This window comes from Cnephaeus nilssonii (genome assembly GCF_951640355.1).
Source record: "Cnephaeus nilssonii genome assembly, chromosome: 7".
Lineage (NCBI taxonomy): Eukaryota > Metazoa > Chordata > Mammalia > Chiroptera > Vespertilionidae > Cnephaeus > Cnephaeus nilssonii.
The window spans coordinates 47,977,508-48,002,351 of NC_137078.1; the positions used below are offsets into that span (position 1 = coordinate 47,977,508).

General features: G+C 41.1%; 1 protein-coding gene across 1 annotated transcript in view; it reads left to right on the forward strand.

Moving 5' to 3' along the window:
- Nucleotides 1-23,569: 23,569 nt before the first annotated feature.
- The window catches only part of PIGK (phosphatidylinositol glycan anchor biosynthesis class K), a 99,786-nt gene continuing 98,511 nt past the window's right edge, over nucleotides 23,570-24,844 (forward strand). Inside the window, exon 1 of the mRNA XM_079777110.1 lies at nucleotides 23,570-23,693. Within this exon, the coding sequence (XP_079633236.1) occupies nucleotides 23,601-23,693 (93 nt within the window). The 5' untranslated portion in view covers nucleotides 23,570-23,600. The remainder of the gene's footprint in view (nucleotides 23,694-24,844) is intronic.

Consider the following 24,844-nt stretch of genomic DNA (forward strand, 5'->3'; position numbering starts at 1 on the left):
CAATCGTGCCTTCCTGTGCAGGAGTGGCCATCAGCTCTGCTTTTACCTTAATACGAATATGTATGAATTGTGATACACATGTGAATGTACATAGGAATAGGCACAAATGATTTGATGAACCCTGTGAGCAACTCTATCATATTCATCCTACTTCACAGATACACTTTCACACTCCATGTAATGAAGCAAATGAGCTTTTTCTGTTTGCTTCCTTATACAGTTTCTGCCTTGTTTGGTGCTAAAAATTTGAAAAACACTGTTCATTTAGCCTCTCTATACATTAAATTTAAAAGTCTTGGTTGTTTTGTCTGTATCTGCCAGGCTGCAGACTGTGTAACATAAGTACTTTCTCTTTTTTTTTTCCCTTTGAGACTGCCATAGACTTTAAGTTCTTTAGAATTTTATATCTGTTAACAGCAAAAGATTTTTGTATTGAAGATCTCTGCTATATACTTTCTACATTCTCTAAGATTTGACATACTATTTTTCTTGTTTGATCTTTTAATTTAACCAGAATGCGGAATTATTTTAGTCTGTACAAAAGGTCTATATTATTCCACTGTCCCATGGATAACGGTGGTCTGCTGATGGACACTACTCACTGCTGAATGTCTGTATGAGGCATTTCAGTTTGAAATACTTGATCCATGTCAGGGACTGGTGATATGATTGTATAAACCTGCTCTCTGTTTCAACTATATTCACATCCAGCAGCTGCATCTTCACCTCCACCTCAGCTGTGCTGTGAAGTTCCCAGCCTTGGCATCCTCCCAAAAGAGAGCAGGCATATCTAATGGATGAGGCAACTGAAGCCACTGGGGAGGGGGTTTTCTTCTTCTTAAGTGGCACTTAACCACTATCTCACTAGTGGTTACGAGAACAGACACTGGTAATAATCTGTTGAGTACTTAATATGAGCTGAGAGCACTTCCTTCCTCATGGCCTCTGACTTCCCATGATTGGAAGTTTGACTGTGAGCATAGGGAGAAGGAATCTCACTTCTCTCCTGTGGGAGCCTCCTTGATGGAAAAAGAATTCGACCTGACGGTTACCTAACTGCTCTACTTGTTGCAGCGCCACAGGGCAACACCTAGAGGATCCTAAGGAGACTGGGACATCCATTCTACGTGATTATGAACCAAGTATAGAAAAGATTCCACCAGAGTCTTCATGGAACCAGGCAGGCTAGTACCTTAAATTATTCTGGAACCAGTAAGTTCACAGCTGACTTATAATCATTTCCCTTCATGTGGTTTGAACTGTGAGTCATCTGTTCCTCTGAAATTGTGGTCACACTGGTGTATTTTTAACTTACTATGAGCCACTCTTCTAGAATAAAACAGAGCAGAAATGCAATAAGCCATTGTCGAGGGAAAAGTGGTGTACAAGGTCTTGAGTGGAGAGCTTTATCCTGGACCTTTCGGGAGCTGATGAAAGGCTGCCTTCCCAATCCAGGAGAAGAGCCAGCATAGTTCCCAGAGTGAATCATTCCCTGTGGCTCCTGGGCTCCTGTGGCCCTCGGTTTCTGTGTCTACCTCTTTTCTGGACCCCGCTTTATTCCCCTTTGCAGCTCCCAAACCAAACACTGGTATCTAAATCATAGTAGAATCTGCATACATACATGTTGATTCCATCCACCCATTCACTCATTCCTTTATTTACCAGATATTTATTAAGTACCTATTATGTGCAAGAGCCTGTGGTAGGCATTGGGGATGCGGCAAAGAACAAAACAGATAGCCCCTGCCCTGACAGAGCTGAGTTCAGTGTGTCAAGGGTGGGGGAAGTCAGACTATACATGAAAAATTACACTCATAATTCCAGCTTCAATATTTATAAGTGCTCTAAAGGGCTAGGAAGTCCTGACCAAACTCTGCTAATTAACTAGCAATATAACACTGGCCAAATTACTTAACCTCTCCAAGTTTCAATTTTCTCATTTATAAAATAAGAGATTAGTACTAGTTTTTTTTTTAGGCCTGAACTCATAGATACAGATTCTGTGTTTGCTTAGGGGAAATATATGTTTTGTATAAGGAGCAGTTGTTTAAAATTATTCATTAAATAATAATACCAGTAGTAATTATCAGAAGTTCATTTTATAAATTTTCAAACTCTCCGTGGCTATAATGAGAACCTTGCCACACTGAAAGAAATAAAGTAGGGAACCCACTAAATAAAAAACAAAACAAAACAAAACAAAAATACAGTTACAAGAATTAGTAAAATAAATGAAATATCTTGAATCTTAAATATCTTGGTGTCATTTTGGATGGGTAACGAGGGGGGGTGGCTGGCGGGGGGCAGGGTTTGTGAAGTATTAACTGAAATCTTTTCCAGCTCTAGAAGTTTTCAAACAGTGCAGGGATAACGTCTTTCTGAGAATAAAATTATAAAAGTTGCCAATGCTATGTTTTAAAGGCCCAGTTCTTGGCAAGAGCCTCCTAGCTTGTTCTCATGTGAAGAGAGAAAACTGAATTGAAGACCTTTCCCAGGGAGACACATAGAGGAGGTGGAAGACTGGGACAGTAGAGTGGTTTAGGGGTTATCTCTTCTTTTCACCATGGAGGAATGAAGGGAGGTGCTCAAATGCTTTCCTTACTTGAAGCTGAGGGAAGGCAGTCCAAGAAATTCCCTTGTATTTATGGGGTAGCTGGTAGAAGAACAGACTAATGTCTCAAAGCCTGGTGGTTGTCTGCTGACTCATGGCTTGTTGAGCTGCCCTAGGGCTGTGAGAGTGAGGGAAAGAACACCGGGAAGAGAAAATGTCACTGTAGCAAGCCAGGTGGCCTGGGAGCAGGAACTGTCCCTGCAAGTTCACTGCTCCCAAGAGATACAGCACATACTGTGAGCAGACGGGCCTCACCTGTGCCACAGTGTCCATGAGATGGGGGTGGCAAAGAGCACACATATGACAGGGTTGTAGTATGCAGCTAAAAGGAGATCCTACAACTGAGCAGGCCCAATCTCATGAGGTACCACCAGTGACTGAGGGGAGTTTTAGGGATCTGGGCACTTTATCACGGGGTCTGCTGGGTAGCCTCACTCACTCCGCACTGAGACAATAGATTGGAAGCCAGATCAGTGGTGATAACCACAGAAAAGGGACAACAACTCCACCACCACCAAGGTGGATGTGCTCATAAGAGGGAATAATGGTTACATTCAAGAGAGATGAAATCAACTTGGCCAGGTAGCTCAGTTGGTTGGAGTGTCATCTCTATACGATAAGGTTGCAGTTTCAATCTCCAGTCAGGGCATATACAAGAAGCAACCAATGAATATATGGATAGGCAGAACAACGAATCAATTCTCTCCCTCTCTCTTTCTCTCTAAAATCAATCAATACTTAAAAAAAAAGATAAAAATCAATCATGTAGCCCTGGGCAGTCAAGGAAGGGAACATTTGTCTCTTTCCCTTGCCTGAGATGAGGCTTAATTAGTCAGTGAGAAGTGCTGGCCCCTGACCAAGCCAGCAGTTTCCACACCAGGAAACTTGGTGTTCCAGCAGCAAACTTTGGGTTCCAGAGGCCCAAAGTGAAGCAGCACCTGAACAGAGGGCATCACCCAGGGACCAGAGGAAGCAGAGGACCTGAAGCCTGAGAGCTCCAATTCTTCCCCGGCACCTCCTCACCGAGGATCACTTTAGCTGCTGTGTTGAGAACAGAGGTGGTCAGCAGAGCATGGCAGTAGGGAGACCTGTCAAGAAGCTATTGCAATAATGCAGGTGAGAAATGATGGTACTTAGACCACGTGGTCCAATCATCTGGGATACACAAATAAAAACCACGGTCAGATGTCATGCCACACCTGTTGGAATGGCTGTTATCAAGAGACAAGAGATAAGTGTTGGCAAGGATGTGGAGAAAAAGGGAACCTTGGTACACTGTTGGTGGGAATGTAAACCGGTACAGCCACTATGGCAAACAGTACAGAGGTTCCTCAAAAAATGAAAAATGGAACTACTCTATGATCCAGAAATCCCACTTCTCAGTATAGATTTGAAGGAAATGAAATCATTAACTCAAAGTGGTATCTGCACCCCAAGTTCATTGTAACATTCTTCACAATAGACCAAATACATGGAAACAACCTAATTATCCATAGATAAAGAAATGAATAAGGGAAACGTGGTATATTATGAAAGATATTTCAGTCATAAAACAGAAATAAATTCCTGCTTTCTGAGAAAACATGGATGAAAATTTAGGGCATTATGCTACATGAAATAAGTCAGACAGAGAAAGACAAATATTGTATTATCTTGGTTATGCATGGAATCTGGAAAAGCAGAACTCACAGAAACAGAGAGTAGATTGGTGGTTGCCAGGAGCTGGAGGACGGAGGAAATGGGTGAAGGTGGTCAAAGGGTACAAACTTGTAGTTATGAGATGAGTGAGTTCTGCTCAGCCAATGTGGATCAATAGTTGAGCATCGATCCAGTCACCGGTTCAATTCCCAGTCAGGGCACATGCCTGGGTTGTGGGCTTGATCCTTAGTAGGGGGCGTGCAGGAGGCAGCTGATCAATGTTCTCCCATTGATATTTCTATTTATCTTTCTACCCCTTTCTCTAAAAAAATCAATGAAAACCAAAAACATGAATAAGTTCTGGGGATCTAATGTACAGATGGTGACTATAGTTAACAACACTATATTGTGTACTTGAACATTGCTAAGATAATAGATACTAAATGTTCTCACCACAAAATTAAAAAGTAATAATGTGAAGGGATGGATGTGTTAACTGACCTGATTGTAGAAATCATTTTGCAATAAGACATGTATGAAATCATCATATTTTATACATTAAATGTATACATTATATGTCAATTCTATCTCAATAAAGCTGGAAGAAAAATAAAGTTGAAGTCTTGACTAAAACTACGAGCAACTTATTCATTTAATTACAAATCCTGGATGAATTTCTTGCTTAATATAGTAAACACAATCGTTAACTTTTAAACTAATGTTATCTGTTAACATCTTTGCAGTTCGATTTATAAATTTCCTAGAATGACTGTTTTCTCCCCTATTTTGCTGATAACTCAATGTTTTCAGAGGTCATGAGTAATGACATACTCTGTTTCACATTAGGAAAGAGATCAAGCATTTCTAACTTTAAAATCCCATTCTCTCACCACATTCCCTTATCCTTTTCCTCCCACCCTTGCCTTCCTGCTCTAACCTTCACCCCAAACCCATTCTCGGCTTCCTAGAACTGGATTGCACTACATAGCATGTTGAGATCATTCTGTGATATTTCTAAATGTTGAGAAAGGCAGTCTTATGCACACATGGCAGTCTTTCAATTTCCTCCTGGCTGAGTGAGAATGGGCCTTGAGCCTGGAGCAGTTCATTATCAAGAGATAAAGGACACTCACAGCCTGTTCTAGACTTACCTCCTTGAGGGAAGGGGGGCGGGGGGATGTCTTTCCCTGTTTCAGACTCCCCGTCCACTCCTTTGTTCTGTGGAAGTGTGTGTGTTGTATGGCACCTGTCCAGCCTCACTACTATATCTGTCCCCTGTGGGGAAGGGACCCGTCCATTGCAGTGTAAGAGGGGTTGCAGGCCAGTTGCTCTGTGTTGGCTGCTGAATGGGATCTGCAGGCTGTGGGGGACTGTTGTGCACACTGGAGCTGATCTTGCTCTGTCTCTTCTTTACATCAGAAAAGCATCATTAATCTAGTGCTTGACAGCACCCTGTTTTCCTTGGCGACGCCAATACCCAGATGCAGTGGGTAAAAGTGCCTAGACTTCTACTCCTGATAATAGGTGACAGATGCCACTTGCTCAACACCATATCTTCAATAAAATTTCTGCTCATTTGTTTTATTTTGATTTCATGGAATCTACTGACAGGCTTGAATTTTGCACCCCAGTGTAGGTACCTGAGTGAAGACATGAGAAAGATATACAGAGGGCCTGTGTCACATAGGCTTTGAAATTAAGGCATTAAGCCAAATTTCCATAATTCCTTCAAGGGTAAGAGAAAGCCTCAGAAGATATGGAGGTACAAAAATCTCACTCTAATCTTCAAAGATCAGTGAGAAAGTCCACTTATAGAAGAACTGCTAGACATAGTCTCTTCATTGAACTGTAGCTACAACCATCCCTTTGAAATCCCGAAGACTAGGAACTACTGCCCTAGCCAGAAGTCACCTATGTGACTTGTATATACATTTCCCAAAATAATTCCCTACCTATCATATAAAGCAGAAAAAAAGAAAGCAATTCATGAAAAAATAACACGTGGAATAGAAACTAGCTAGCTAAAATTTTACTTTGAAAAACCTTACAACAAACCAGATTAAAGCCATCCATTCATTTACTTATTTTATTTTTTATTGTTTAAAGTATTACAAATAGTATATATGTCTCCCTCCTCCCTCCCCCCCCATTGACCTCCCCCTGGCCTCCCCTATCCCCTGGCACATGCCCTCCCCCACCCCCCCCCAGTGTCTGTGTCTATTGGTTATTCTTATATGCATGCATACAGGTCCTTTGGTTGATCTCTTTTTAAAAAAATATTTTTTAAATATATTTTTAATTGATTTACTAGAGGCCCAGTGCATTCGTGCACGGGGAGGGGGTTGTGTGTCCCTCAACCCAGCCTGCACACTCAACAATCTGGGACCCCTCGAGGGATGTCCGACTGTCCATTTAGGCCCAATCCCACAATCCAAGACTGCTGGCTCCCAACCACTTGCCTGCCTGCCAACCTGATTGCCCCTAACCACTTCTGCCTGCCAGCCTGATCACCCCCTAACCACTCCCCTGCCAACCTGATCGATGCCTAACTGCTCCCCTACCGGCCGGGTCAACCCTAACTGCCCTCCCTTGCCAGCCTGGTTTTCCCTAACTGCCCTCCCCTGCAGGTCTGGTTTCCCCCAACTGCCCTCCCCTGCAGGCCTTGTCCCCCCCAAATGCCCTCCCCTGCAGGCCTGGTCCCCTCCCAACTGTCCTCCCCTGAAGGCCTGTTATCCCCCAACTGCCCTCCCCTGCAGGCCTGGTCCCCCCCAACTGCTCTCCCCTGCAGACCTGGGTCACCCCCAACTGCCCTCCCGTGCAGGCCTGGTCCCCCCCTAACTGCCCTCCCCTGCAGGCTTGATCCCCCCCAACTGCCCTCCCCTGCAGGCCTGGTCATCCCCAGCTGCCCTCCTCTGCTGGCCTGGCCCCCCCCCCAACTGCCCTCCCCTGCAGGCCTATTTGCCCCCAACTGCCCTCCCCTGCTGGCCTAATCGCCCATAACTGCCTTCCCCTGCCGGCCATCTTTTGGTGGCCATGTTTGACCACATGGGGGCGGCCAGCTTCTGTGTTGGAGTGACGGTCAATTTGCATATTACTCTTTTATTAGATAGGATTACAGAGAGGAAGGGAGAGGGTTAGAGAGTTAGAAACATCGATGAGAGAGAAACATCGGTCAGCTGCCTCTTGCACACGCCCTACTGGGGATGTGCCTGCAACCAAGTTACATGCCCTTGACTGGAATCAAACCTGGGACCCTTCAGTCCGCAGGCTGACGCTCTATCCACTGAGCCAAACCGGTTAGGGCCTTTGGTTGATCTCTTACTCCCTCTCCCAACCCTCCCCTGCTTTCCTGCTGTAGTTTGACATTCATTTATTTTTAATTTACAAAAACACAATCTTTATCAAATTTTTGCATGAAAAGAGACAGTGTAGCTTACTGGTTAAGAGGGAGGCTCTAGAGGCTGACTGATTTTGCTCTTTACAGCAAGTCACTCAAACTCTCAGTTTTGTATCTGAAGAATACGGATAGAATTAGTACTACGTTAGAGAGTTGTGTTTAATGAGTTAATACATGTAAAGCACTTGGCTCAATAAATGCTAGCTGTTATTATTATTATTGTGAAATGGCTTGAATGAAATTATTGGACATGCCACCACAGTAGCAAAGTACAGTTGTAGACTTCCTACAAAGATTTATACTGTTTTCCCCTTAATTTAACCTGTTTTAAAAATATATAAAATAATAGAACCTTTCTTTCCAAATTGAAGAGACCTCTAGGCAAAGACTCTGGAAGGAGGGGAGAGAAGCTCAGATGGCAAGGACATAGCAGCTGAGAAACAGATGTGACCAATAAGCCTAGCTGGGAGGTCTGATTTTGAGCTCAAAACTCATAGAATCAGGGATTTAAAACCTTCAAAAGGTATAGAAATGAAAACCAAAATATTGCCTTTTCACCATCTATGCCAACACTCTATGTCATTGCCAAGGGTTACTGCTGTTAATAGTCTTTTTTTCTGTCCAGAAACTATACACAAATACAGGAGCCTATTTATTTTTATTTTATGTATATAAAATAAAGTTTCTGTCTGTCTGTCTCTGTGTTGCTATATCATACGATAGTAACTGAAGAGATTCCAACATGCTTGAGGGAATTCATTGGAGATGGTTTGACTTCCAATACAGAGTGCACAACTCAGATGAAAGTCCCTTTGGAGAGTCTTTTGGGTCATTCCAAAGAAGCAGGCAGTCATCCTCTACAGCAACTGACCCTGAAGTTCAGGAAGCTTGTGTGCTGCCAACTGGGAAGGAAGTGCTATATAGATTAAAAGGTCAAAACCAGGAAACCAAACAGATTTTAGACATGGATCCCAACGGGAAATTCACACACAGTAGGCACTCCAAATTGCAGGTGATTTCTGATGAAGCTCTTTGTCACATAAGCTTTTATTGCACTATTCTTTAGAACAAGTAGCAGCAGAGATAGATTTATTTATTTATTTATTTATTTATTTATTTATTTATTTATATTGGTAAATGAATTTCCAAGGCTACCCCTGGGCAGTTTTGCTTATCCCACACAGATCCTTCCCTTCGTCACAAGTGGTAATTTATGGTATACACAACAAATATATGAGTGTCTACTCTGTGACAGGCGTTATAGTTAAGTAAAGCGTTTTGTTCTTGATCTCACAGAATTCAAGTCAAATTAAGAAAAATTTTCCACTAATGGTCTGGAGGGTGTGTCAGGTGTAATCAATCCACTTTGAACATGCAGCTCTTAACTTTATAGGGAAGAGAGCATAGAGAGGGCACCCTTAGATACTACGGATACACTCCCAGAATAAAGAACTATTCTTCCAACAAATATTTACTTGGTACAAATATTTGGTCTGTAGGCCATAGTAGGTCATTGTAAAGATTTTGGCTTTTACTCTGGTTGGGATAGAAGGGATCAGAGATTTTTAACAGAGGAGTGAGATGATCTGATTTATATGTTAACAAGTTTACTATGGCTACTATATGGAGTAGAGTGTCTAGAGGGCAAGGACAGAGAAGCCAGTTAGAAGGCTATTACAATAATGTAGGGGGAGAGAGAGAGAGAGAGAGAGAGAGAGAGAGAGAGAGAGAGAGAGAGAGAACATTGATTGGTTGCCTTCCTTACATGCCCCAACTGGGGATCGAACCTGAAACCTGGGTGTGTCCTGACCTGGAATCAAACATGCTCAATAAATCCTAGCTGTTATTCGGTGTACAGGACGATGCTCTAACAAACTGAGCCACACCAGTCAGGGCTTCTTTTGGATTTTCAGAGTGGAAATGTCTTTGCATTTTAGGATTAATACACTTTGTCTACTCTAGTAAGGATCTAGATGTAGAACCATTCCACACACCCAGTATAGGTTTTCTGTAATGGGCACCTGAAGGGATTCATCAAAAACCGAGAAAAGACCCATTTGGATGGATGATAAGCCCCTAAGACTAAGACTGCTAAGCAAATATCAAGGAACAGAGACTCCCTGAACCTCTCAGTAAGTCCCCTGTTTGGTAAAGGAATTAACACTAAGGGAGAAAAGAGTTGAGATTCCTGGAACCAAAGACTATATTCATGACCTAGTTTCTGTCATGCTCATCCCTTGACATCTGCAATCTGGTTGGGGTGCCTGAGAAAGCCAGGACTGCATACATCTTAAATTGATCAAATCTGAAAACGCTTGGTACTAAAGCAGCACACTGCTCTCTCTCGCTCTCTCTCTCTCTCTCTCTCTCTCTCTCTCTCTCTCTCTCTTTCCTCCTAATTGAGTTAGATTTTCTTCATAAAGCTTTTTTTTTTTTTTGTATTAAAATGCATCATCTCTACACTCACAACCATCAGCTGGAATAATGTAATGGATTTTTAAAAGCACTTTATTTCTTGATATATCATTTTGGGGTAAAAATTGATCCTGTGTCCAAGTAATTTCAAAAGCATTTAATTGACTCATTTCTGGAACATTCCATTTCTACATTCTTAGGATAGAAATGGAATGGCATTTGACATACTCAAACTATACATATTATACTTAACATTCTTTTTAGATATTGTTAGAAGAGCAGTAATGAAAATTGAGTGGATGTATCAATTACATACACCAGAATAAAAAACTTACTTTTCTCTGACATCCATAGCCTCATATATAACCCTTGTGACACTGTTACATATTGCTTAGGTACAATTTAAATCCTTAATTCTCAGTAGTTTTTGTGCCCTTTTCGATCTGCATCAAAAGTAGAATATGGTAATTAGCCTGGGAACATAATAGTTTCCAGGCTTGTATGTGCAGCAGGTGCAAATTTCACAGAAACAAGCTAATGTGTGCAAAAGATGACAACTCACTTTATTTCCCATAAATAAATTAATTTTTATTTTTAGCTCTTGTTTTTAACTGATGGAAGAAAGCATTATCTTGTACACCCTGGCAAACACGTAACTTCTCAGTCGTTTAGGTTAAAATGCAGTCCAGTTCAGAGCGCTGTCCCTTCTTCTTCTCCCTTATTTGGCATCTTATTTAATGAGGGAAAGAGAGGGAACAGGAGGTTGGAGAGGCATCATAGTACTTGGCATTACGGTATTGAATAAGAGAATTCTGCTCTGGAAGTGTCTGAGGTGGCTGGTAATTGACATGTTGACACACATTAGGTCTTCACCTGCTTTCCTGTTTGCACAGTCCACACCTATATCTGCAGATGTGATCTCTCTTTTGGACTGTCAGATCTTTTGAGCCTCTGGCTATCTGCTTTATATAGTTTACTAGAGGACCGGTGCACGAAATTCATGTATGGGTAGGGTCCCTAGGCCTGGCTGGTGATCAGGGCTGATCGGGGCCTTCCGGCTCTCTGCTGGGGCCTTCCTCCGGTCTGCGCAGCCCCCTGGTGGTCAGTGCATGTCATAGCGAGCGATTGAACTCCCAGTCCCCTGCACCCAGAGGACATTTTGCATATTAGCCTTATAGATATACTAGGAGCTCAGCGCACGAAATTGCGTGGCCCCGCCCACCCACCCGCTACCCTGCCTTGATACCCGAACCTCTCCACACAGAGATCCAGTGCACCTGGCCTAGCCCCTGACCCCTCTGGCCTTCTCTGGCCACTTCAAGCCCCGCTCTCAGTCCCTGGAGTCGCCTCGGGCCAGTCCCACCTTCTCTGGGCACCTCCCCGCTTCTGCCCCATCTCTGTCTCCGGAGCAGTGCGACTGCTCTGCCCCATCATGGTGCCAGAGGAGAGCGTGGAAGCCTCCTGCCTGCTGTGCTGTGCTCCTTCCCCTGGCAGGTGGGCGGTGGGGTGCTCTGAGTGCGAGCAGTGGGTGGCAAAGGACTGGTGAGGGGGGCGCTATGGGCTCTCATCCCTGTCCTCCCCGGCACAGGATGGTCCCGCCTCCTCTGGGTGTCTCCTTGCTTCTGCCCCGTCTCCGGAGCAACACCCCACCGCCTGTGATCGGTTGTTACATGTTACGGTGTCCTGACCATTAGCATATTAGCTCTTTATTATTATAAGGATAATCATATATATATATATATATATATATATATATATATATATATATATGATTTTTAATCCTCACCTGAGGACATGCTTTTACTGATTTTATTTTATTTTTATTAATCCTCACCCAAGGATATTTTTCCATTGATTTTAGAGAGAGTGGAAGAGAGAAGGAAAGACAGAGAGAAACATCGATGTGAGAGAAACACATTGATTGTTTGCCTGCTGCATGAGCCCCGACCAGAGGCCTGGGCCAGGGAAGAGCCTGCAACCAAGGTACGTGCCCTGGACTGGAATTGAACCTGGGACCCTTTGGTCCTCTAGTAAAATATATATATCCCTAATATCCTCTGAGGCAATGTGTGCCCAGACCAAGTGGAGGGAGCTACTGACATGAGGAAGTGCTGGGAAATGGGCAGAGGAGGAGGTTGTAGAGACGAGTAGACGACACACTGGTGACACCTGAAGCTATTGTCCCACGGCGTCTGCTCTGACCTAGTGACCATCTCCATTTATATATTCCTCTTTAGGCTGTGTGACATTTTAAAAAAATACATTTTTATTGATTTTAGAGAGGAAAGGAGGAGGAAAGAGAGATGCAATCATTAATGATGAGAGAGAATCATTGATCGGCTGCCTCCTGCGTGCCCCATACTGGGGACTGAGCTATAATCCAGGCATGTGCCCTGAGCAGGATCCAACTGTGATCTCCTGGTGCATAGGTCGATGGTCAACCACTGAGCCACACTGGCCAGGCAACATTAGTATATTTTAATTTTCTTCTTACCTCTTCTATTAGTTCCTTTTTCTCCCTTCCTACTTTTGTCTAAAACAGAGGGGTTCTGGTTTAAGCTCTTTATTTTTCTCTTTTCTTAGCCTCTTTTTTAAAAATTTCATGCATTTCAATACATTAATCTGGCATATCTATACAAACAGTGCCTACCTCCAATCCTGTGCTTTAATTCCACATTTCTTGGACCTATCGTCACTTCAAAATAACATGTCTAAAAACAAATTCTTTATCCTCCTGCCACCTTTCAAATCCAGTCCCAGCTTTTTCCCTATTTCTATTAATGGCATCACCATTCTTGTAGTCGCTATATTTGAAACTCCTCTTCTCGGCATTAAACAGTCAACAAATCTCATGTACTTTTACTTTGAAATATCTCGGATATTTGCAGCCCCATCCCATTCTGACTCTCACCACTGGACTGTGGTAGCTTATTCTCTCAGTACCTGCACTCTGACTTGGCCTTGCCTCCTCCTGCCATGCCCACTCCCTTCAGATGTCTTGGTTACTCTTACCTGTTTTGATTCTATACCTTGGCTCTCACATTCTATCTTGCTTCTTAGATGAGTGAATAGATGTTGGATGTTCAACCTTGGCTCTGTTTCTGAGACTATTTCAGGGTGTTTGTTCTTCAATTTTGTGTGCCAACAGTTGATTGATGAGGATTCCACTTGATAGAACCTAGTCCTTACCTGACCCTACCTAACTGGGAAAAAGCTTCCAATAAATTTGTCTTGCTGCCTGCAGTGTGCCGGGCACCATTCTCAGATCAATGGTAGTCTTATCCTATCTCTTTCTTTCTAGTCCTCAGGGATTCTTCATTACCTACAGGAGAAGATTCAAACATCTTGAATCGTGCATTTAAGTTCCTCCACATTCTGTCACTAGCCAGTTTCTAGCTTTACTACTAGTGAATGTCATAAAATAATGCTAGTCAGCCCCACTAAATTGGTCTAATTACCATCTCTTCAGCCCTTTTTGCTTTTGGAGGGCAGCCCTTTTTGCTTTTCAGATATCTGAAATCCCTGCCCCAATTCCACCTACATTGCCGGGGGTCTTGTCCAGCATCAAGAAGGGTTCAGGAATCTGGAGAAGGGCTTTGTGTAAATTATTAAGGAGTCCAGAGATGAACATAAATTTGGAAGGCATTTTGGGGAGCCAGAGGAGCTTGGCTGTAGGAACCAAGTTCTGCTTGTCTCAGGACCCCTTGCTTTTTATTAACACAAATTGTCCTAAGGCAAAGTAGATATACAGATCAAAGGCAAGGTTTAGTATACAGAATCCATTGTCAGATTGGGGGAACTGGCTACTGCTGTTCATGTGTTTGGCCAGCAGGAGGCAATAACAGGTAGATTGAAATGCCCTCAGCTGTCTGGCAGCAAGAAATCATCTATGCAAATCTTTAGGCGTGGGGAAATGCCCTTAGCCATTTCTAGCAGGCAATTCATCAACCTTTTGATGAAACTTCTTGCATTTATGACATGCTGGAATTAGCTTCCAGCACTACATAGTCTTGTTTCAAATTTTAGCTTAAATTCCTTCTTGAAGCTTTTCTCCCAGCTTACTGTATGTCTCCTAGTAGAAGCACAAATACAATAACAGGAACTGAAACAATGAACCATTATACACATATAAACAGATACATAAAATATAAAGATATCTATATATAATAGTTGCATGTAAGTAATTTTAGTGGTTGTTATAGCAATTGGATTGGCCAGGCTCCAAATAGGTTCTGTGGAAAATAAGAGATGACTTTTAATTTCTCTCTAGCACAGGTCATAATGACCTCTAAATCCCCAAATTTAATCTTTTGTCCTAGGCCTCTTCCTTCTTGATGTTTATTGCATACATTCCTCCCTCCCCCTCAATTTCATATTGGTCCTTTTCCTTCCTCAATAACTGCCTCTTTTCAGGCTGTTTTCCATCTTTCTTTGCCTAAACCCTGACTTGCAGGTGCTCCCTGAGTGATATCATCATTGACTCCAAGGATCAGCTTATGACTCACACATACTGACGCCTACCTTTGACTCTTCTATGAGTAAGGTCCATATAGACTAGTGTTTCTAGCTTGGAGGTTCTGTAAGTCATTCAAACTCTAAATGTCCCAAATCAAACCTGCTATTAGGTCTCACAACAGCAGTTTGCTCCTCCTTCTGTATTTGCCATCTGTGATGAAAACAGCATCATCTTCTCGTCACCCCTTTCTGAAAGAATCCTCAACTGCTCCTTCTCTTCCCTCAGCACCAATTCACTTCTTTCCTTGAAACCCTCCAGACCATCTCATTACACTCAGGTTTATATCAAAAATTTTACCATGGCCTAAATGTCCTTCACAAACTGGTCTTTTCCTAATTCTCTAACCTTATCTTATACCATTATTCTCCTTTTGCTACATTATATATATATATATATATATATATATATATATATATATATATTCTATATAATAAAGGCTAATATGCAAATTGTCCCCTTGGGAGTTCGACCGACCAGGAGTTCGACCACTCGCTATGACATGTGCTGACCACCAGGGGGTGGCACAGAACAAAGGCCCCAGCCTGCAGCTGGGGAAGGAAGGCCCTATCAGCCCTGATGGCCAGCCAGGCCTAGGGACCCTACCTGTGCACGAACTTCGTGCACCGGGCCTTTAGTATATATATATATATATATACACACACACATACACACACACACTGAGTGGCCAGATTATTATGATCTCTGAATGCTCATCCTGTGACTGGCTTATTAGAATTCTTCATATCTTAGTTTAAAGGCCACATTCTCATAGTCATAATTAATCTAACTGTAGCTTCCCTTCTATTATCCATCATTCTATTTTCTTTTGCCTTTGTTCTTATTACGAATCACATATGGTCTGCTCTTCCACTGGCAAACAAGCTTCATGAAAACAGGTGCCATGCCTTTTTTTAAATTTTATTATTGCTGTAACTGCAGGTGATTTCTGTGGAGGAGAAATTTAATAAATCTTCATTGAATTAAAAATTGGTCATAGAATTCTGTTGATTCTACTTTCTGAATGTCTCTTGAATAAAATTTCCCTCTCCGTTCTTAGTACTTTTTCTCTAGTTTGACTCTATTACGTGAGAAGCAATGAAGGATAGTGCTTAATATGCAGATTTAGGAGTAAGACTTTTTGGGTTTGAATCCTAGCCTCAACACTAGCTATGGAACCTTAAACAAATTATTTGACAACTGTATACCTAATGTGTAAAATAGATATAATAACAGTAGCCTTATAGGAATGCTATAGGAATTAACTTACATAAATTAGACAAACAATTAGCACATAGTAAGCATTTTGTGTTAGCTATTATTACTTTTTTCATATAAACTATTACCATAGCCTCCTAACTATCTCTAGTATCTTTACTGCTGTCTTCCTAAAACATAAATCTGATCATAGTACTTTGCTATGTGAACATTTTTAATGGCGGTGTACTGTCCACAGTATGAAGTTCAGCACTCAGCATTTAGTACAACATTCTTAGTCTAGCACCATTTCCCACACTCACACCCATGTTCCTATGGTCCAGTTACTTGGGTTACTCATCCTTCCTCAAAGGTAACAGCATGGCTTTCCCTGATTCTATTCTGTATCTTGGCTCATGTCCTTACTTCAGCCTGGAATGCCCCTTGCCCCTTCCAAAGAGGCAAATTCTTACTCTTTCTCCCCAGCTCTGAACACCCAGTTTTAATGTTGCCTGCTAAGTGAAACCTTCCCTGATTTTTACTTAAAAATAGTGATAGCAATACTAAAAATAATTACAGCCATTAAACTCATGCCAGCCACAGTGCTCACCATTTCACATTTATTATCTCTTATTCTTTTTAACAACCCTCTGAGATAGAGTTAATGTTAGTCTCCATGATACAAATGGAGAAATTGAGGTTAGAGAAGTTAACGAGAATTACGTTTCTCTGTTCGCCACTAGGATGTTAGATATACTTCCATTAGAGCTCTAGATCCCTGTTAAGCTATTAGTTACTCAAGTGGCTGCTGTCTGCCTCCCCTTTTGCAGAATGAGCCCCTTGCAACTAGGATCTATGCTATTCAACTTGTTATCGATGGGGCTCACTGACACCTGTGACATGGTCCTTCGTCAGAAAGGCTTTCTCTTGCTTGAATTGTGTCTTCACTGAGGTGTCCAAAATCAGTTATAGATCACTTTATCTGATTATGTTTAAAATTTCCTTTTAATCCTTGAACCTGACTTAAAATTGCCTCAATATTTTTTTAAATAAATAATTACAAGTCCTCTTTAGAGAAGAAATGAGAGAGCCCCATGGGACATTAAAATTTGGTTTATTTATTTGAAAATCAACTTAGCCCTCAAATAACAAAAAGCTTTACCAGTAAAAAGAAATAAAATGTAAACAAAGCATTTATATTCATTTTGTGGTGCTGACACAAAAGGAGCAAAATGCATTTTATTATGATTAAATTTGTTCTGATATGTCTATACCTAATGATGCCCTTAAGAACCAAAGTAATTTTGTTTTGTATTTTCTTGAAATAATACAATGCAGCTATAGAAATTTACTGACATAATAACCCTACATATCTTTCACTGATGGGTACTTCTCTATTCAAAAAAATTTATCGTTTATTGGCAAAGAAGATTTTGAAACCATGCATGGAAAGATTGGGCTTTTTCATCAGAACTGACAAATAAAATTAGAAATACTATGAAAGACCAAGTTTATATGAAAATTTTTATTTATTTTGCTACAATATGGCACTACAGAGAGATGTCTGGCAATGTGAATTACAATTTTATTTTACTTATTATTTCCTTGGATAGAAATATTAGAAATACTAATTTGAATTTTGCAAATATTTCTTTGAAGTTAAGGGAAAAACAGGAACATTGAAAATAAATTATTTTATTAATTAAGTGAAATTCAGGAAGGTGGTGGAAGTAAATTTTGCTGTACAGTTTCACATCAGACTAACAGAGTAATTTTTGCCTCTATAGACCTGCAATTTGGTGTTCTACTGATGCAGGCAGAGAACAAAGTAGAGAACTTGCTGGAGGCAGGGAACCAGGCTGGCCATAGGGGATGGGAAAAAGAAAATACTAATAACTAACATTAACTGAGTACTTATTATATATCAGACACTGATCAAAGGGTTTTAGCACGCCTATGTATGCAATATCTCAAGAAGTAGGCATCACTATTATTTCCATTTTATGTAAGAGAAAACCAAAGCTAGCAGAGTTATATAACTCGCCCAAGGAAACGTAGCTAGCAATGTCTAGCTGCACCCAAAACCCAGGTAGTTAGACCCCGCTGGCTACCCTGTGCTATCACAGGCTGCAGAGGTCCAAAGGTGGGCTCTACAGGTTCTGTGTTCAGTTTTAGCCTCCAAAAGTGGTAATTCATGGTGATTACATGTAAGATTGTTAAGTTCAAACTAAAAAAATCCAACAAATAGGAAGTTGAAAAAAGCAAGACTAATCAGTGCTGGTCTTGGGAGCCTTGGGAGAGGCTCCGTGTTTTAGGTGTACGTACAGCTTAGACAATAAGAACATTAAATGCTCAAATAGAAGGATTCAGGTGTACATATAGAATCATACAATTTTTTTTATGGCAACTGAAGAGCTCTTACTGCCAAAACCATGAAAAAGATAGTTTTGTATGTGTGTGTTTAAATTTTTATTTTCTAAAAATATGTTTTTATTGCCCTAGCCGGCTTGGCTCAGTGGCTAGAGCGTCAGCCTGCGGACCGAAGGGACCCAGGTTCGATTCCAGCCGAGGGCACATGCCTGGGTTGCAGGCTTAATCTCCAGTTGGGGGGGTGGGTGCAGGAGGCAGCCCATCAATTATTCTCTCTCATCATTGATGTTTCTATCGCTCTCTCCTTCTCCCTTCCTCTCTGAAATCAATAAAGAAATATATTTTAAAAAATGTTTTTATTGATTTCAGAGAGGAAGGGAGAGGGAGAGAGATAGAAACATCAATAATGAGAGAGAATCATTGATTGGCTGCCTCCTGCAGGCCCCCCCCCCCTGGGGATCTAGCCCACAACCCAGGCATGTGCCCTTGACCGGAATCGAATCTGAGACCCTTCAGTCCACAGGCTGATGCTCTATCCACTGAGCCAAATTGGCTAGGGCTAAAGATACAGTTTTTACAATATTCTCAAAATTCTTCAGAGGAGGTAGTTCACAGTCTCCTTAAAAAATATTGTGGTCACCAATTTCTTTCTGATGTGTAACCTAAATCTATTAAACTGAAATTAAAACCCCTAATTTCCTTACATATAAATTATGAAAATTCGCTCATCCATAGATTCAGGGGAACTATACAAAATGCTGAGTATAACTCTGCAGGGACATGGTGACATGTGAGTAAGTTCAGGGTCATTACTGGGAGGAATTTTTAAGCTGCTGAAAAATTTTATGCTTCAAAGAACTTCTCCATTGTTGATAAACCTGTCAAGTGTTGATATATAGCTAACACAAAAGGCCTAGGTAAAGATTCAGAACTTATGGACATCTGTAATACTGCCAACAATAAATACATTAAACAAAAAGATTAAATACATATGGATTACCCATGCCCTTTAACTTATCTCTTTCTTTCCCTTTGGCTGAAGGTCCCATATAATTGCTCTGCTTATTTGCAATTAAAATCTATCCAGCTTGCTATTTGTTATCTGATATGGTTAAAAATATTTGTCAGACCCAGCTGGTGTGCTCAGTGGTTGAGCATCGACCTATGAATCGGGAGGTCACGGTTCAATTCCGTCAGGGCACATGCCTGGGTTGTGGACTCGATCCTCAGTTGGGGGCGTGCAGGAGGCAGCCAATCAACGATCAATGATTCTCTCTCATCATTGGTGCTTCCATCTCTCTCTCCTTCTTCCTTCCTCTCTCTGAAATCAATAAAAAAAAAAATGTTTGTATGTAGTTTAAACAGAATTTCCCATGTGGAGTGGTGTTTAAAACTGCTCACATGTCTTACATGTAGGTATAAAACTGGCTGTATCCCAGATATAACTGAGATTATATGGTATTTGTCTTTCTCTCACTGGCTTATTTCACTTAGCACAATACTCTCCAGGTCCATCCATGCTGTCCCATAAAGTAAGATTTCCTTTTTTAATTTACGGCCAAGTAGTATTCCATTGTGTAAATATACCACTACTTTTTTAATCCACTCATCTACTGATGGTCACTTGGGCTGTTTCCAGATCTTGGCTATTGTAAATAATGCTGCAATGAACATAGGGGAGCATATATTCTTTTGAATTAGTATTTCGGGTTTCTTTGGATATATTCCCAAAAGTGGGATTGCTGAATCAAAAGGCATTCCCATTTTAAAATTTTTATTTATTTATATATTTTTTTATTGAGGAAATTCCATACTGTTTTCCACAGTGGCTGCACTAATCTGCATTCCCACCAGTGGTACATGAAGGTTCTCTTTTCTCTGCATCCTCACCAGCACTTGTTGTTTGTTGAGTTATTGATGATAACCATTCTGACAGGTGGGAGGCAATATCTCATGTGGCTTTAATTTACATCTCTCTGATGATTAGTGACATTGATCATTTTTTCATATGTCTATTGGCCATCTGTATGTCCTCTTTGGAGAAATGTCTATTCAGGTCCTTTGCCCGTTTTTAATTGGGGTTTGTCTTCTTGGGGTTGAGTAGTATAAGTGCTTTATATATTTTGGAAATTAACCTCTTATCAGATGTATCATTGGTGAATATGTTCTCCCACCCAGTGGGTTGTCTTTTCATTTTCTTGATGGTTTCTTTTCCTGTGTAAAAACTTTTTAGATTGATGTAGCTCCATTTGTTTTTTTTTTCTTTTGCTTCTCTTGCCCAAGAAGATATATTTTAAAAAATATTACTAAGAGCAATGTCTGAGATTTTATTGCCTATGATTTCTTCTAGGATTTTTATGGTATTGAGACATATTTAAGTTGTTAATCCACGTTGAGTTTATTCTTGTGTACATTTTAAGTTGAACAATGATAGATCCCCCCTTCCCCTAACTGATGGACAGAGTATGACATAAACTCCACCTGCAGCCGGATATTCCTGAACACCTTATATGGACTGTACATTGAACCACCAATCAGCACCTGCCAAATACCTTAAGCCTCTGATTCCTAAGTCCCTAGGTGCCTAATCATGTGCCTTACATGAAACCACCAATCAGTGTGTGCTGAGTGCCCTAAGCCCCGTCCCCTGTTTTCCTCCCCTTAAAAGGTGCTTCCACCCTGGCACGCCCTCCTCTTTTCCCTCTGGAAGGGAGCCAGCAGGGGTCTTCTCTCCAATAAAGCCTGTGTCCTGGTCCCTGGTCTCCGGCCCTCTGTTTCATCTTTCAAACAAAATAGAAACAGACACATGGATACATGGAACAGACTGATAGCTGTGGAAGGGAAGGGGTATGGGGGGCTGGATGAAAGCAGGTAAAGGAATTAAGTAAAATAATAATAATAATAATAATAATAATAATAATAAAAAATATATATACATATTCCCAAAAATGTATACACACACTTTTAATTATTATAAAGGCAGTGTTTATTAAAATATATTTCATTTTAAAAATTGAGCTATCAGCTGTTAGAGTGTGTATACATTTTTTGGCAACACCCGGTATTTACTACCTGCCCCTTAACAGTAAAAGTTTGGTGAATGAATGCAGTAAGGTCAAGAAAGGTAATTAAAAAAGTGTTAACTGGAATTGGTATTAGCTTTCCAGTGACCTTGATAATGGCTTTATTTGGAGTGGTGTAAGTAGAAACTAGATTTTGGTGGCAGGCTGATCAAAGTTTGATTCCTGAGTCTTCAGCATGCTAGCTGTGTGGTCTTGGGAAGTCATTTAACTTCTTTGAGCTTCTATTTGGTCATTTGTAAATTGGAGATAAACAGAGCTACCTTCTTGAGTTTACTGTAAAGATGAGCAGTAATGCATGTAATTCATAAAACAAAGTATCTGGTTTATAGAAGGTGCTCAATAAATTCTAGCTCTTGCTTCATTTAATCTGCTGCCACCAAAATTTCTATTCCTTTATTGGTAATGCCTTTTCACTTTTCATATTTTATTTGTCTTCTGTCTTCTCATGTTTTACAATGTATGCCAAGTCTTTGCTCAAATCTGACCTCTTTAGTGAGGCCATCTGAGTTAATATTAGCCATCCTCTTTAATACTGTAATCTGTCCCCAGCCCAGCATTCCTAACTCTTTTACCCTGTTCTATTTTTCCTTTTTTTTCCACAGAACTTATTATTTCTGGCAATCGCATAAAATATGGCAAGAATTAATCTCAAATTTTTAATGAAGATCTCATTCAAATTCATATGTAAAACAAAGCTATACACAGAAAATTTACATCAGAGAATATACAGATAGTTTATGGACACCAGGAAAGACATTAAATCTTGATAGTAAACAAAGAAGTAGAAGTAAAACAACCTTGAGGTAACTTTGTACCAAGGAATTTAGAAGTGGAAAGATGGTATAATTTGGTGTTAGGTTGTATATTTGGATGGCACTGTAAATTTGTACACTTTGGAAAGCAACATCCTTGATAGCCACTAAAATTTTTATATCTTTTAACTCAAGATTATCCAAAGAAAATAATTCAACAAATGTGAAAGACAACACACAAAGATACTCTACAATATTATTTTTATAGTAAAGCTTAGAAACTTTGTATTGTCTATTTGAAGGGCAATTACTTTGGCTAAGGCATCCATAGGGATGGAATTCCATGTTACCACTAAATGTTAAAATGATGAAGATTATGAAGCATCTGTGGACACAAAAGGGGCCACATACTAAACCTGAGCTCAGTGGAGGCCTGCATGGAAGGCCTTACAAACTCAGAGACCTAAAGTAACCACATAGGATGGTCTGAAACTAAAACTTCCTAACTGAAAGCGAGTCATGGCAGTTGGTCATGTCCTAGGCTGGTATCTTCCTTGACAAAGTTCAATCTTTACCTTAACTGAGCCTGCCTATTGTCTTTTAGTAATAAGTTCTGTGAAAAAAAAGAATAGCAGGGTAATTTCCTTTTTCCAGAATCCTAAGGGCACCAGAGCAGGAGACCACAGAACCCCTTATTATTATTGTTATCGTGTTAATTGTTAACTATCCTATACCCACCAATGTAAAAGTATGTGTTTATTCGTTTTACCTTTAATCCAATCCCAGAAATGTTCCGGATTTGCTTTCTCCTGCCTCCCTAATCTATCACCTGTAGATTTCATGTAACCCTCTTAGTTCTTCTCTGATTCTAATGTATAAAATAAGGTGCAAAACTGCCATTCTCTGGAGCATTTCTCAATCCGTTGAGATTTTGCCTCCTGGCAATTGTCATCAATTTGGCTCAAATAAACTATAAAAATTCTTACAGGTTGAGACAGCATAAACACAAGTTTATGTCGTGCTATTTGAAAAATAGAATTTAAAATTGAATGCATATAATTAACATCATTGAACAAACATACACGATCTTATTAAGTCCCCAGACTCTTTTAGATTATTTAGCTCCACAATTACTAAAGAAACAAAAACGTAACTAATTTCTACATGTTCATACTTTCAATAAGTAATAGACCTCCATCGTGTTGCAGCACCCACCTATCTTTCTATTTGCAAATGATCCAATCAATCATCTTTTTGGGCTAACATGCTTGCTCTTCCCACCACATCCGGCTTCATATATTCAAAGAATTGGCAGCACTACGCAAAAAAAGGAATTAGCTTCTGAGAGCTTGTGGGATCACAGGTTTGTCTTCCTCACCTTTCAAACTTGTATTTCAAACTTGTACACCTATTTTACAATGTCCAAATTGAAAATGCAATAAAGATAAAGGTTCGATTCCCTCGATCTTCACCCAGAAATCCTGGGAAAGCAGATCTGGGGGACCGGCGACAATCCGGCCACCGGGAGCGGAGCTTGGTGTCGCAAAAACACGCAAGCCCCGCCGCGCTGCTTTACGGCACTCGCCCCGCCCCCTCCAGGTGCCGGAGGCTGAAGCCGGCAAACATGGCTGTCACCTACTATTTTAGCCGGGGTGTGGCTGTCCTGGCAGGGTTGCTGCTCTTGTCCTTCGGCAGCTTGGCCACTAGTCAGATCGAGGTAGGAGTCAGGCCCTCCGAGCCGCCGGGCCCTGGGAGGACAGCGTTGTCGGGGCCGTGAGCGCCCAGCCGATGTCCGACACACAGAAGCCGAGGGAAGCCTCTTGGGAGTCCTTTCGCCTCTTACTGGGCTGCCTGGGATGTGGGGAGGGTGTCACCGGGCACGGGGCAGGACACTCGCAGTCTGTTTCAGCCTTCTAAAACGACGAATTAAAAGAATCACATTCCGGGAAAGGGGCGAGGATCCGATCCTTTGCGCCCAGTGTGCATGCCCTGCAGCTCCCAGGCGAGCACAGAGCGCAGCCCTTTCCTGCTGTTAAACTGCAGCGCGCCGCTTGGATGGGAGTCGGATGGGTGCGGTGTTTTGGTTTTGACTCGCAGGACGTTCTGGCCTCATAAAGCTTTCACTGTCCCCTGCACTCTGATAAGAAACACCTCACCCAGTTCTTCAGTCTAGATCTCTAGCATCATGTTCAGGCCTGCATATCAGGCTAGTTAAGGGGCCCGTCTAGTCAGCAGACATTTGAAGGTCTGTGTCCAAAGTAGTGTCTTCTGTCTGCCCCATTTCCTAAGGGATTGCTCCTAGGCTGGAAGCCTGGGGCTTTAAAAAAAATAAACACCTCTCTTTATCCCACCTTTTAATCAAAACTAAGTTCTGTGTGCTGAACTTTTAAAATTGCTTTTACCTGTTTAGTTCCACTGGCTTAATGCAGGCCTGGTAATTTCCTGCCTAGACTAGTGCAATTACTGCAATTACTTTATCTTGTTTCCCCCAGGCTTCCAAACTTCCCTCACTTAGTTGCTAGATTAGTCTTCATAAAATGTAAACCTGATCAGGTTATTCTTCTGACTGAATCTTTTCCAGTGCATGCAGAATAAAGTTAACAGCATGCTCTGGCCTCTGTCTACTTTTCCAGCTTTCATATTGGAACCCATTCTGCCCACCACCTCAGTACATTGAATTTATATCAGTGGGCTCCAAACTTTAAAAGGATATTGAGCATGCACTTCCAATCTCTCTCTCTCTCTCTCTCTCTCTCTCTCTCTCTCTCTCTCTCTCTCTCTCTCTTCATGAACTGCTAATTTATATATTCAACATTTATAAAGCATATTTTTGAGGTAATATGAATATGAGTTCTATTTTCCTCCTTT